The sequence below is a fragment of the Tympanuchus pallidicinctus genome, unplaced genomic scaffold (genome assembly GCF_026119805.1).
Source record: "Tympanuchus pallidicinctus isolate F22 unplaced genomic scaffold, pur_lepc_1.0 scaffold16, whole genome shotgun sequence".
Taxonomy (NCBI): Eukaryota; Metazoa; Chordata; class Aves; order Galliformes; family Phasianidae; genus Tympanuchus; species Tympanuchus pallidicinctus.
Genome location: NW_026294679.1, coordinates 9,575,191 through 9,589,159, shown reverse-complemented (window position 1 = coordinate 9,589,159; position 13,969 = coordinate 9,575,191). Strand labels below are relative to the sequence as shown.

At 44.6% G+C, this 13,969-nt stretch overlaps 1 protein-coding gene across 3 annotated transcripts in view; it reads left to right on the top strand.

Moving 5' to 3' along the window:
* Nucleotides 1-13,596, top strand: part of MXI1 (MAX interactor 1, dimerization protein) — a 51,430-nt gene extending 37,834 nt beyond the window's left edge. For all 3 annotated transcript variants that reach the window (XM_052676821.1, XM_052676823.1, XM_052676822.1), the window contains exons 4-6: nt 8,450-8,564; nt 9,768-9,939; nt 11,715-13,596. In XM_052676821.1, the coding sequence (XP_052532781.1) occupies nt 8,450-8,564; nt 9,768-9,939; nt 11,715-11,878 (451 nt within the window). In that variant the 3' untranslated portion in view covers nt 11,879-13,596. The remainder of the gene's footprint in view (nt 1-8,449; nt 8,565-9,767; nt 9,940-11,714) is intronic.
* Nucleotides 13,597-13,969: the final 373 nt, after the last annotated feature.

Below are 13,969 nucleotides of genomic sequence, written 5' to 3'. Positions count from 1 at the left end.
CTTTTTCTTCTGAAGTTTACATTGTTATAATTTTCCTGCAGTAAATATAATTTTCAGATAGTGATAATCTTCTGGTGACAGGCCCTGCTCCTTGTTGGAAGAACAGTATTGAGCAGGTGAGTTTGTGTTAGCACATGGCACCGGGTGAGCAGGAGCAAGGTGTGTTCTGTGCTCTGATACCACTTCTCAGAGGCCCCTTTTTTTCCTGGAGCATGAGAGCTCAGCACGCAGCCCACCTGCTGCAGTAACGCTGGGAGCCTTTCTCTGCTCAGGCTTTCCTGCTGAGCAGCACGTGGAGTTAACTTAAATTACAGCTGCTTGGTGCTTAATGCCAGCTCACTCCTAGGCTTCTGAAATACTGTTGTTTGTGTGCAGAAATATATATCCAATAGGAAGGACAGTGCTAGGGTCTCTTATGTTCTCCTTCTTACTTACTGTGCTTTTGTCCAACCACATATCCTACAACGACCTTGGCTGCTAATTCTTTTTCCCTGGGAAGTCTGAGGTTAAATTTACAATAATTTTACAAGGTTAAATTACATGCACTGCTTCCTCTGTTCCAGATGCATGCACTCTGTACCTGAGAGGTACAGCGGCCGTTTGATGACTCCTTAAATATTTCTGACAGTGCAGAGTGGTGTTAGATGAAGAGCACATGCTTTCCTTCGGGTGTAAAAGATTTTGTGTAAACAAATATTGCATACAGTTATATTCTTGGAATGTTTCTTTTTTGTTAGGAATTAAGATTATTTTTGCTTCCATGAGGTGAGGAAACTGGAATACAATATGAGAAAAGAAACGCATATGCTAGAAAAGCTCTGTCCTATCTTAATAACATCTGGCACCACACAGAATGTATTCTTGATATTGGCATGTTCCTGCTCATTATTTTGGAAAGAGGGAAGGTGTTTTCCCAAATAGTAAGTTGGCAGCATCCTTTGCTCTCTGACTGATGGACAACTTTATATTTAACAAGTGCTTGCTTCTTGCAACACCAGCTGCAGTGGTGTCATTAGCTTAAAGCCTGACTATATTTAGTGGGCACCAAAGACTGGGGTCTTTTCTGTATTATGAAAAAACAGGCTGTGAAATGGTTTTAAGTTGAAGGGGGGGAAGATTTAGGTTGGATGCAAGGGGGAAGTTCTTTACAGAGAGAATGATGAGGTGCTGGAACAGGCTGCCCAGAGAGGTTGTGGGTGCCCCATCCGTAGAGATGTTCAAGGCCAGATTGGATGGAGCCCTGGGCAGCCTGGTCTAGTATCAAATGTGGAGGTTGGTGGCTCTGCATGTGGAAGGGGGTTGGAGATTCATGATGGAGTCATAGAGTCCCTTCCAACCCTGGCAATTCTGTGATTTGAGGTCTCTCTGTGCCTTTGCTGCTGCAGACCCCAAGGGAGGTCTAGGTTAGGAATGGGCTGCTCTCCAGCTGATATCTCAGGTTCTTCCCACCGTGGTGCTAGCAGCGTGCCTTCAGGCATACCATGCCTGCAAAGCAAGGCGGGTCCCACCAGGAGAGCTCGGTGCGTGGCTTTGGAGGAGGCAGTTGGGGATTCTGGGTGCGAGCGTCTCCAATTCTCAACCACTGACTGCAGAAACCCTGCGAGAGCCCAAAATACCTCGGCAATCCTTTCCACAGGCGTGGTGCTTAGCCAGGAAACCCTCCAAACGCAATCAAGAATAGCGGGCGAGTTTGGAAAATCTCGGCTATCTTTGCCGCTGACCTAATTCTAGCAGTAAAGCTGAAAATCCGCAGGTCGCAGCAAAGCAGGTTACTGCCGCCTCTGCAGTGAGGCTGCTGCTGGCCGGCGCAGCTGCTCCGTGGGCACGTTGGTGGCATGGAGCTCTGCTCGGAGCGGTGTCACCGTGCGGGAGCGCAGTGCGTGTCCCCGGCGGCGATTAGACCAGTATTAGTGGGAACGGGGGCACAGGGCACCGTTGGCTATTTCAAGAGCAAGGCTCTATTTTTAACTGCCTTTTAAGAAAGCCGGAGATTTATTAGACCAGACTATTTATAATTAACTGGAGTGGGCTGCACGTTGATGTTTAAGGCTTGCTTTGCATGTTCCTCAATAGATAAATGCAGGACTGTGACCATATCTTATTGCTAGGTAGTGAAACTGTGATACTTGCAGCATTGAGAATGAGCACAATCAGAAAGTCGGTGCCAAATGATCTCTCGTGCAAGAGACTCTGGATGTGACCGTATTGCCAGCAAATAGGTCAGAAAGTGAATGGGACGTGGAGCATTTACAGTCTGTGGTGGCTGCAGGGTTTAGGACAGTTGCAAGCACAGCTGAGCCCGACAGGGATTTATCTGGCAGTGCTGTGTATTGTGCTACGTGAGGCCGAAGTTCAGTTAATTAGATTCACCGGGGATTAAAAAATACTTTGTGGGTAATGGCCAAGATCAATAATAATGAACCCTTGATATATAATTTCAGGGGGAGATTAACTTTGATAAATTGTAATAGACTCTACTCGAGAGCATCTGTTGCTATTTGATGTCTCTTAACAACTGCCCAAGTTTTATTGCCTTCCAAAGGAAGGCAGAAAGCTGTAGGGAAGCTGCGAGGGGAGAGGAGAAACTGATGAAGAGGCGCTGAGAGCATGGTGCTCGGGCTGGGTGAAAATGAAGGGGTGAGAGAAAATGCCAGGCATTGCTTACCTCAGTTCCTCTGCTGGGCAAATGGCCACTTCTGCTGCTGTCATCGCCTTCTCATTGCGAACTGCAGGTTGCTATGCTTGATCTTTTACTACTGAGTTGTAGCCTCTCTCATTGGCCTCTCTGAAGACGAGAGAGGTAAGGGAAGGATGAGCAGTCAGCTAGCAAACAGCTGAGAGGAGGCACCTTCCGAAAGGATATTTTCTCAGCATCATTTTTATTACTGTGGGTACCAGTATTCAGTGCTTTTCTTTTGCCACTCTTTTCAGCATCCTAGTTTTGGGAGTCATGGGATTACAGATGGTCACTTTATTATGGTATTAATTTAAATGTGTAGTCTTTAGCCCTCTAGTTCAAAGGGAAAAGCTTCAAGATACGCAGCACCAGTTACCTGCCTGTTGGGCAGCGTGTTACGTGGCAGAGCTGCATTGCCTCAATGTATTTGTTGGTTTTATTATTGCTGTTGTTATTAATACTATTAATTACAGGTCTCTTAATTTGTGGTTTCTTTTTTGTCTGCCCTTGGTTTGAGAGCACAGTTAGATGCATGTTAATTCTCAGCATTCGCACACAGATCTGATCTGGTTAAGATCAGGCTGAACATTTTGCCTGCAGAATGTTTTCATTCCCTTGAATCCCTATGTACAGCATGTTGTCAAGGCTTTTTATTATCATTACTCAAGTTTCATTTCTTTGTTTCTTCCAAATGATAGGCTTACAAAAAAAAATTCTGGAGGCTTTTTTTTCCCCATTACTTTCTCACGATGCAGTTTATTAACATTTGCAATACAAACACTCATGTACGCTGAGGAGCTGTGAGTAGGAATGGCAGGGAACAGAGGCGGTGAGCGAGTGTTGTGTTCAGCTTGGAGTGAGCACCAAAACACAAATAACTACATAAAGAGACCTGATGGAAAATCCGACCGAATGAATGATTGCACAGCGCAGGTGGAGAAGACGGGCTTTTACGGCGCCGTTGTGCAGCAGATTTCCTTCCCAGCGTGTGCCCGGCAGTGCTGCGCAGTGAGCGCTGCGTGCTGCTGCAGGCTGGGGCAGCGCAGCGCTCACAGTGCTTACATAACGCTCTGCAGCAGCGCAGGCTCTGCCCCAGCGCCCGCCTGGCTTTCAGTTTCTGATTCAGGCACTTGGCAGCATCTCCTCTTCCTACTCTGGAGACGTGAAGGCAGGGGTCAGATCCTTCTGCGGACAGGGGAAGGATTAGAGATGAGCACAAGGCAAAACCCGTTGTCCTGTGATGGCTGCTATAGATAAGCGAGTTTCTGACCTGTGAATCGTTTATGGGAGGAAACTGTATTTTCCCCCATTTTCCCTGTCCAGTAGTTTCTGCATGTGTTTCTCATTACTTTTATCTCGAAATCGTTCTGGTCCAATGAATTATTGATGTGGGGTCACTTGCGTCGCTCCAGGAATTGTTTTCTTTAACCAGCGATCCCTTCTGAATTTTTTAAGCCATCTATTAGCTCTGAAATCTAAACAAAGTTTGTGGCTTCTAATTTCAGGGTTAAATTGGACTCGACTTTGAAAAGGTGAAGAGAAAGAGAGCACAGGGGAAGGATGACCATATTCTTTTTCATCTTAGGATCTTCCTTGTGTTGATGTTTTCAGTGCTTCTTGGGGTTTTTTGGTTTTGTATTGTTTATTTTATATATATATATAAATTTCTCTTGGATATCAGGTGTCTGATCCCGCTTCAGTGGGCCTTGAGCTTTGGTATCCTTAATGTTGAGCACAAGCTGAAATTGGTTGTTGAATTTCGGCCCTATAGACCTGCAGGCATAGTACAGAAATATCTGTGAAGTGCTTTCCTTTTCCCTCAGATGCTCTTCTTTTCAACATGTAAGAACTGGAATTCAGCATTTTGAAATGCTGTTGGTCATCTCCTGCTGGGAGGGAGGCTTGATCTTCTGAAGATGGGCAGTGTCTGTGTTAGTGTGCCTGTGCACATTTGTGTGTGTTCTGCACATGCTCCAGCCTTGATTCAGCACAGTCTCTCAGCAGCTCCTGGCTGCAGGGTAGTGCTGAGTCCTGTAAAGTGCTGCTTCAGAGCTGAGCATGCACGTGGTTTAATGACTTCTAGGCAGAAAAACTTTCTTCTCTCTGTTTCCATTGCTTCTGCCAATGGTAGAAGATGGGGGGGGGGGGGGAAGAAAAAAAACCAGCCTGTACCAGCAGAACAGCTGCAGTCTCTCCAGGGATGCTCACATTCAGGGACTTGCCCAAATCTGACTGGAACCGAGATCTCTTGGTAGATTTGGCTGCAGTTAGCCTGGGCTGGGCTCTCCAAGGGGTACTGAGCAGATTCAAGGGATGCTGTGTATCTGCTTGAACCCGATGGCTGTGCTGTCACTGCTACAATCTGGAGAGAGACAGCTCAAGCAGAGAGGCTGAGCTCAGCAGTGCTGTCCCTAAAAAGGCTCCTCGAGCACTGAGAGCAGGTGGGCTCCCAGGCCCTTTGTGGCCAACAGGTACAAGGCTTGGAGCTATGCCCCCAGCTCTGTGGGGCAGGGGCGAGGCAATCCTCAGACACAGAGGAGGCTGTGGTGCGGAGCTGACTCCTAATGCTACCCCTCAGAAATGTCTCTGGCAGAGTAGGGGGAAGGAAATGGGGATTAATTATTTATTTGTTTGTTTATGTATTTGCACCCAAACCACTTCCTGCACTGCAGTTTTGATTCAGGCAGTGGGGAGCCCGGTTTCCGCAGTGGGATTTGGATGCAGGTTGTGCAGTGAGACAGCTGAAGCTATGAGCAAAAAGCATGCAGAAATAAAGGTTTCCTCCCAGTACCTTATATAATCAGAAAGGATGATGTCATTGGGAGCCACAGAGGAGAGCAGGCTGTGAAATTACAGCCCTCTGCAGCCGAGCAAAGCCAAGTGCAAGCAGGGGCAATGTGGAGCAAGGGCTAGGCTCCTCTGGGAGAGGCCAGGGGCTCAGGCTGGAGGAGAACTGAGGGGGCTATTGGAAGTAGATGCTTCACATACAGTCAGAAGCTGTCACACAGCACAAGGTGGAAAGGGGAGAGCAGCATGTGCCCAGCACACAGCCACAGAGCTGTTGTCTCAAAGGCTGATGCCCTCTCTCTCATCAGCAGCCCCCCATGGCTCGCTGTGGGTCAGTTCCCTCTAGTTGAAGAACTAGAATTGAAGTTCTCCTGTCCTCCTTTCTCTTCCTGGGATCAGGGCAGTGAGAGGCAGCAGCCCTCTGTGCCCAGCCTGTGTTGTTTCTCTGTTACATAACAATATGGGCATTTAGGCTTGTTTTTCCAGATATTGGCAGATGCATCAAATATTGGCATAACTCAGAGGTTTACATGGAAAGCCGGCAGGCTCTGTCTGGAGCCTGCACAATGCTGGCATTTTCATTGCAGGCAAGAGCCTGCAGTGGTGTCAAAGCCATGTTGTAGGTAAGCATGTGGGAAAGGCATTCCTATTATAGCCTGACTCTGGGATTACGGCTGCCTAGGTACAGCTACACGACTTGATAAGGAAGATTAATAGGCTTGTGATTGCTCTCACCCTGAAACAGACTCTGCTAAGTTTGCTCTGATGCTTTTGAGCCTTGGAAAGCAACACGCTCACGTGATGGCTCAGTGTGAAGGCTCTGGAGCTCACTTTCCAGCCCCTGTTTGCAGGGTGCTGCCGCTTTCTCTGATGTGCTGTGGTCCTGCGGTAGAATCCAGTTAGAGTTTCAGCATTTGTTCTCTTTAAATGGTTGGATTTTTGCACACAGCTTTCAGATGCCTGACAAGGTTGATTTTGCCAAATGCACAAAATAACCCTTTTGACCCAGCAGGTCACAGTGCCATCCAGCTAACTTTGGGCAATCCTGTCTGTGCTCATTCTTACTCCGCGCTGATTTCTGTTCCTAGAACCATGGTTCCTGGTGCAGGGCCTTCACCTTCCACCCAGTGTTTGGGCTGAGATTGGAAATGCACTGTGCGTTTCCTTCTGCATTTAGGAGTGCACCATGATAAACCTGAAACTGGTCAGGTGTTGATTTCCCAAACTTATTTCCTACTGTACCTATTAAATGGAGCTGGCCCTGCTCCTCAGTCCCTGCTCTGCCAGCAGACAGTGCCCAGTGTCTCTTGGGACGACAAGTGCCAGCAAACCAGCACTGCTCTTCCATTGCTGACCACATTGGGCAGAGCACCTGCAGTGGGCACACGCAGCTCCTGTTGATCAGCCTGCATGTTGAAGATGAGCTTCTAGATAGCTAAAAACCAAAAAGGTAAAGCTCATGTTAGCCATTTGTGCTTAATATTAATAGAGCTAGTAGAGTTTGCCCTAGAGCAGTCTGCAGAAGGAAGAGATGAGATTGATGTGATTTTTTTTTTCCTGTTTGATTTATTTATTTATTTATTTATTTTATTATGACGCTCTCACCCTCCTTGTTGTTAATGTTTAATGAAATACTCATGTTCTTCAAGGGCTTTGCTGGTCATACGCAGCCCTGTGGCTCTTCTTGAGACAGAATGCTGGACCCTTTGTAAAGAGATTTGTAATAGAAATACTGAGGAGCTCCCAGCTACAGCACTGCTAGCAAACACTCCTCTGTGCTGACAGTTCATCAGCAAAACCCCTGACCCTTCCACCCTTAATCATCCTTGCTTGTCACTGACATAATTGCCTGATTACAGACTCTTCTCCCCCACCCCTTTCAAACTGGGAGAAATAGTGAATTTGAAAAACAAATGGAAATGAACTGTCCATGCTCTTTATTTTTTTTCTCCTGTATTGAGTTGGATCAGGCTAGGATTCGGTTTCTTTGTGTATGAGCAGGGGTTGGGATAGGCTTTCAGGACTCTTTTCCACTGGTGTTTCTTGCATGTGAATGGTGAAGCTGATGTCATTGTGTTATTGATTGAGATGACAAGTTTAAACATAAATCATTAATGTCTGAGAAAGAAAAAGGGAGGGGGAAAAAAAGGCAACCCACGCTTGATAGTTTTCCATAAATCTACTGTCTGTTCCTGCATATGTGATACAGAGGAGGATCTGTAGGGTCGCCTTTCCTGTGCAGCCTGAGGATGATGTGCTTTGCCACTGCTGCCCAAACCATTTTCCCCACATATCACATTCTGCAGAAAATGGCTCAAACCATCAGCAGTGCTGCTGTGCTTGAGACTCTCTTTGGAGAAGGGATACAAGGTCAGCAGGCTGCCCAGAGGAGGGGTTCAGGCTCTCTTGTTCCCTCTGACCTTGCACCTCAGCAGCCTTTCAGACTTGGGCCCAGTGCAGTGCTTGGGCCATTTAATTGCCAGAAGGGATTGTTTGGGTGTGTTAGACTGACTAGTTTTGTTCTTTGCTCTTTCAAATTTTGTGTAAAGAAATGTTAGAAATGTTGCTTGGATTGGTTCGTAGCACATGTCCCTGAACTGACCCTGAACTGACAGTGCACAAGTGTGCAGTGGTAGCAGTCATTTGAAAGTGCTCTCACAAAGTTCTCAGCACAACAGCAAGCAGCCGAGGGAAATGCAACCCCTAAGATATTAGTACAGATTGTGCCTTGTGTCTGCACAAAGTTCATCCACTGAATCAGATTATCAGTTCAGACAGCAAGAGAATAAACAGTGTCTGTCAGGGGTTAGCAATCGTGCAAGTATTGGTGAGCAGATGCTGTTTGCAGTGTAAATAGCTTAGTGGCAGTTCGTCCTGGCACCTGTGGGGAATCTTGTGATGCATGAAGGGAAGGAAATATGAAAAGTGGCTCACAGAATGGAAACAGAGAAGGAAATTAACTCTGATCCTCTTCTCCCCTTGCAGCCGAGCTCACCTCCGCCTGTGTCTAGAACGCTTAAAAGTTCTGATACCACTAGGACCAGACTGCACCAGGCACACAACGCTTGGCCTGCTGAACAAAGCCAAAGCACATATCAAGGTAAGAGCTGCTTTTCCCAGCTTCTTTCCATCTGACTGGAAGTGCAATTCGGTTGCTCTCTCTTGCTGCTGAGAATGGTTTTGTGTTAAAGGATGCTAGCATCTTTGTTTAATATATAGATATATTAGGTAAGTGTTGCCCCCTATTTAATTGTTAGTCATTACGGCAGGCCACGTTGTTTGAAGAGTCCACGGTGAACTCTGTTAGCTATGAAAATGTTTGATTAGACTAAGGGTCTTGTTTTGTATTGTGGTCAGCCACTGACAGCAGAAGCTCCTAGAAGAAAAACATGCTTACCGCTGAGTAACTCCACTTTGATGGGAAATGCTACTTTTTTTTTTTTTCCTGTTGTGCTAGTAAGTTTCCATTGCTGAAGCATTAGCACAAAACCTCAAGTGTGTGAGACAGGGTTGGCTTACTGAAGTTTCATACGTGAAGCAGCCAGCTAGCCCAGCACTTTTCTAGTTTCACTTCTGGCAGAGTGAAGCATGAAAAGAAAATACAACGTTGCCAGTATCTGGAAAAAGCTGGAATCCTTTGTCGTAGCTCAGGATAGTGGGAGGGAGGATGGGTGGTGAAGGAGAAAAAGCACTGCTGGAGGGACGGGGTTAGCCTGAAATGACTCCTCCTTATGCAATGTGCTTGTTGTAGGAAACAAAGAACAGTGCCCTGGTAGATTTCCCAGCTGTGATCAAAGAAATCTGTAGTAGGTTATGTAAATCACTCACTAAATAGAAAACTGTTTCTGAGAAATCCTACTAAACCATGCAGCAAGGAATGCGGAGCTCCCAGGGCACGTTTTTATGTTACAGTGAGATATAACAAATAGTAGATTGGTTTGGTTAAGGGAATTGAGGCCCCTTTGTGGACATTCTTGGTAATGCAGGTGGCTGAACCCATGCAGAATGGCCCGAAAGCTGCTACACTTAGTTTCATTTAGAGAGGCTTTGTCTTCAAAGCCTTTTGATACCAATGTACATGATTTATCCGGGTTTGGAAACTGGAAAAGTTGTGAAGAGGTAGCATAGAAACTGCCAAGAGAGGCTTCTGGAACCTGAAAGACAGCTTCTTTCAGTGCTCTTGCAGCTTAGATCCTTTTAGGATCTCGAAATGTCTTAAATAAAGCAGGTGGCTGGGCAGTAGAGGTGGGAGGGAAAGATAAAAGGATGAAACTTGTTACTGAGATGTATTTGATCATGTCAGAAACTTGAAGAGGTCGAGAGAAGAAGCCAACACCAGCTTGAGAACCTGGAACGAGAACAAAGATTTCTAAAGAGAAGACTGGAACAACTACAGGGTCCTCAGGAGATAGAGCGAATACGAATGGACAGCATTGGATCTACCATTTCCTCTGATCGTTCAGACTCTGAGCGAGGTGGGTGTCTCTGAATTGCTGGTGAATCTCCAGAGCTCTGAGAGGAGGGAGCACGAGGCAGATCCATTTCTTGTCTCTCAACTATGCCCTTCTCTGTGACCTTGGTATTTAGGCTACTGATTTTGCTCACACACGTATGCACATACATGTGCATACACATGTACTCTCCTATGAGGGCAGACTGAGCGAATCAAGGCTGTTCAGCCTGCAGAATAGAAGGCTCTGAGATGACCTGATAGCAGCATTTCAGTATCTACAAGAGAGCTACAAGAAAGAAAGGGACAGACTCTTCAGCAGAGTCTGTGATGATAGGATAAGCGGAAATGGTTTCAAAGTAAAAGAGGGGAGATTTAGATCGTGTATAAGGAAAAAGTCTCTTATGGTGAATGGTGGTGAGGCACTGGAACAGATTGCACAGAGATATGATGCAAGCCCATCCCTGGAGCCATTCAAGATCAGGCTGAATGGGGTTCAGAGCAACCTGATAGAGCTGTGGGTGTCCCTGTTCACAGCAGGGGAGTTGGATGACCTTTAAAGGTCCCTTCCAATTGTAGGGATTCTATGATTCTATAGCATACATGAAAATTTTTGTCTTTTGCATTAATTACATAGTTTGGAAGAAGCATTGCTTTTGTCAACTCATACAGGTTCCTATGGCATTTAATGTGACCTGTTCTCTAATGAGCTCTTTGAAAAATGAAAGCATTCCTTACAAAAACATAAACGGCTGTGGTCACAAGATGGTAGCCAAATACTTGTTGTCAAAGATGGAATATATGTGGGGTTTTTGTTGTTGTTGTTTTTTTTTTTTTGTATGTTTTGGCATCAAAAAAGCATTCAGCAAGACGACATCTAACTTCTCATTCCCTCCAGTGCATTTTCCTGTTTTCAGGCTTACTGTGGTGTAACCAAGTACAAACAGAACTAAGCAAATTGACTCTTAAAATTCCAGGAATCATTCTGCCACCACCTCCCTTTCTTTTCCAAGCTTCCTATACGTTCATCTCAATTAAAACTGGATAGAGGTCATCTGAATAGCTAAATTAATTTGAATAATTTTCTTTTTTGAAACATGTCAGCTGTGGATCCTAGGTAGGCACAGAAGGTGTTTCAGTGTTTACTGACAGCCAAGCACCTTATATAATTTGTGTTTGAATCTACAGTTTGCGGGGGGGAAAAAAAAAAAAAGGAAAATGTTAAAATGTTGTGAAAACCAAGATGCCTGGTTGACTAGATTACTGCTTTCTAATTCCTTCTTACAAAAAGAGATTTAAGCTTTTAGTTCTCCCATCAGAAAATAACCCAAATCCTCGTGATAATGCCCTCTATTTGTGATCCCAGCTTTCAGAAAGTGATGCCAAGCAAGTAGCGTGGCACAAGGCTAACTTCATGCTCTGTTTTCTCTCTTATGCTCTGTTTTATCCTTTTTTTTTCTTTTTTTTTCTTTTTTTCCCCAACGCTGGGGTAATACAGTTCCAAAGAACAGAGATAAAATAACAAGTTCAGTGCATGGCGTGGCCCACCTATGCTGGTAATGTGGCCTGCACGCTCCCTTTGCAAACTCCCTAAGAAAAGCTGCAGGCTGGTAGCTTATCTTTTTATAAATCATGTCCACAGCCTATCTCACTTCAAGGAAAGAGCATTGAAAGTCTTCCTGCCAGACTGCTGCCTCATCTCTACCGAGGGAGTCCTGGCAGCTTTGCTGACCTGAAAGGAGCAGGTGTTTGGGTTTGTGGTGCTAATGTGTGTGTGTTTCTCTCATTTCCTTTTTTTAGAAGAGATTGAAGTGGACGTTGAAAGCACAGAGTTCTCCCATGGAGAAGTGGACAATATCAGCACAACCAGCATCAGTGACATTGATGATCACAGCAGCTTGCAGAGTATTGGGAGTGACGAGGGTTACTCCAGCGCCAGTGTCAAGCTCTCGTTTGCTTCCTAGAACCAAGTGAGATGACAGTGCAGGGTGAATGATTTCACTGGGGTGATCAAAGTGGGTCTTAGATGCCGGTATCCTCTTTCAGAAATGACACATTGACAACTAGTCCTGGAGAGACCTGTAATTAAAACCTTTTGGGTAAAGGAAGAAACTCACATATTCATTTGGTCACGTTACCGATTCCAATTCCTGCTGGCAAAAAGTTAGACCAAACTGTAGTCCCATCGAAGTCAGCGATAACCATTTGTTTCTGTGGGACCTGGATATAGACCTTAGTGACAAAACACTTTGTTTTGAATTTATTTGTTTGAAAGAGGATACTAGAGACTCATCCCTCTCTTTCTGTCATGAGATCTGGGAAATGTCAGAATTTTGTATGTTGCATTCAGGCTGAACAACCTAATTTAGGCCCTTCTGAAGAGCTTTTGTGGTCCTAAAAGGACCATATCCTACAATTTATCACCATCCAATGCTGTTGTAATGTACTAGGAAATTTTTGAGGACATAAGTAGCCTAGGGATAACAACATCAACAATAATATTAAGGTCTCATTCTGTGCCCAGAGAGAGGGGCAGCTAAGAGATGTTCAGGAAAGAATACCATTCAGCTCAGCTTTCTGTTGGACGTCATTTAAAAAGCAAGTACCTCTGACGCGTGGCTAAAGCAAGGGGTACAACTTGTAATCTACCAGCACTTCATGGGCTGTGTCATGCCTCAGGCTGTGACACCAACAGCAGATCTCCCGGTAGATGCGTGCCCATACGCCGGCACACAGCCAACTGAGGACAGAAAGAAACCAGCACACAGAAGAGGTGATATGCCAGAAAGTCATGCCCAGATACTGAGCCACTATGACCTTTTTATTTGATGAGATTTTTTGATAAACATTTGTAAATGTGTTGGGAGAGAAAACACCCCAAGTCTGATGCGTCTTTTTAGAGCTTGTCCATACGAAACCTTAGATGTCTTTTATATGAATTTATGCCACGAGAAGATCTCTGTTTTGATGAAGCACTTGACCCAATGAAATGCAAAGATGCTTTTTGCCGTGCACACAGTGGATGGAGGCTGTGCTAGCTGCAGAAGGCCAGATTTGGTGAGGGTTTCTTCAAATTTCTTTTTAGAATCATTCCCTTTGCTGACTTTTGAAGTTCCAGTCCAGTAGTTAACCTAGTTAAGCTCAGCACGTCTCTCACGTTAATGTAATGTTTTTGACTGCACGTCCTGTTCCCAAGGGCCTTGCCATCACACCTGTGCAGGTGCTGTTAAGAGCTGTTCTAGCAAATGTTTTCTAATCTTCTCAGAGACGAGCGTTCTAACCTGCACTTTGAGGGCTTTGCTTTTTTATTTTTTGTCTTTTTAATGGCCAGGATTATTTCATTTTCCAAGTTTTAAAAACCTTAATAGAGTTCTCACCTATGGCATTGTTTGAAACTTTGTATATCCTTAAGTAATTTAACTACCCCTCATTACTAAGAAAAGAAGAGGAAAAAAATGCTTTATAAAATTCATAACTTATTGCTGATTTGAATGGGTTGTTAATTTCAGTCCTTTAGACTTTATTTTATTGTTTTAGGTAGGGTTGGGCAAAAAGGTAAAATAAAAAAAAAATAAATAAAAACAACCATATTTAGCAGTGCAGTGGAATTGTGTTTAAATGTTAGCATATGGTCCCCATTAAAGTAGCACTTTAACGCCATTAAACATTTCTGTATCTGAAATGAGTTGTGTTCTTCCATCTTGGTCATTCGTATCACTTTAGCTGACACTTTGTTCTTCTTGTGCCCTTTGATCCCGTGATGAGAAGATCTGGAGTGGTTCTGCTGTTGCGTTGTGCATTACGATGAATTGCCTGTGTTTAACTATCCTGGTGTTTTCCCTGCTCTTCTCAAAATGTGTCATCCCCTGTAAGAGGCACAGCACATACACTTGAGTAGAGAAATAATCTTTCCATGGCTATAAGCTTCTGTTTGTTTGGTATGCTTGTTTTTTCTTTTTAATTATTTTTAATTTGTTTATTATGTCTGGATCAGGTTGCTTGTTGTTAAATCTATCTTCACTTATGTGTGTGTAATACAGTGGCTCAGTACATCT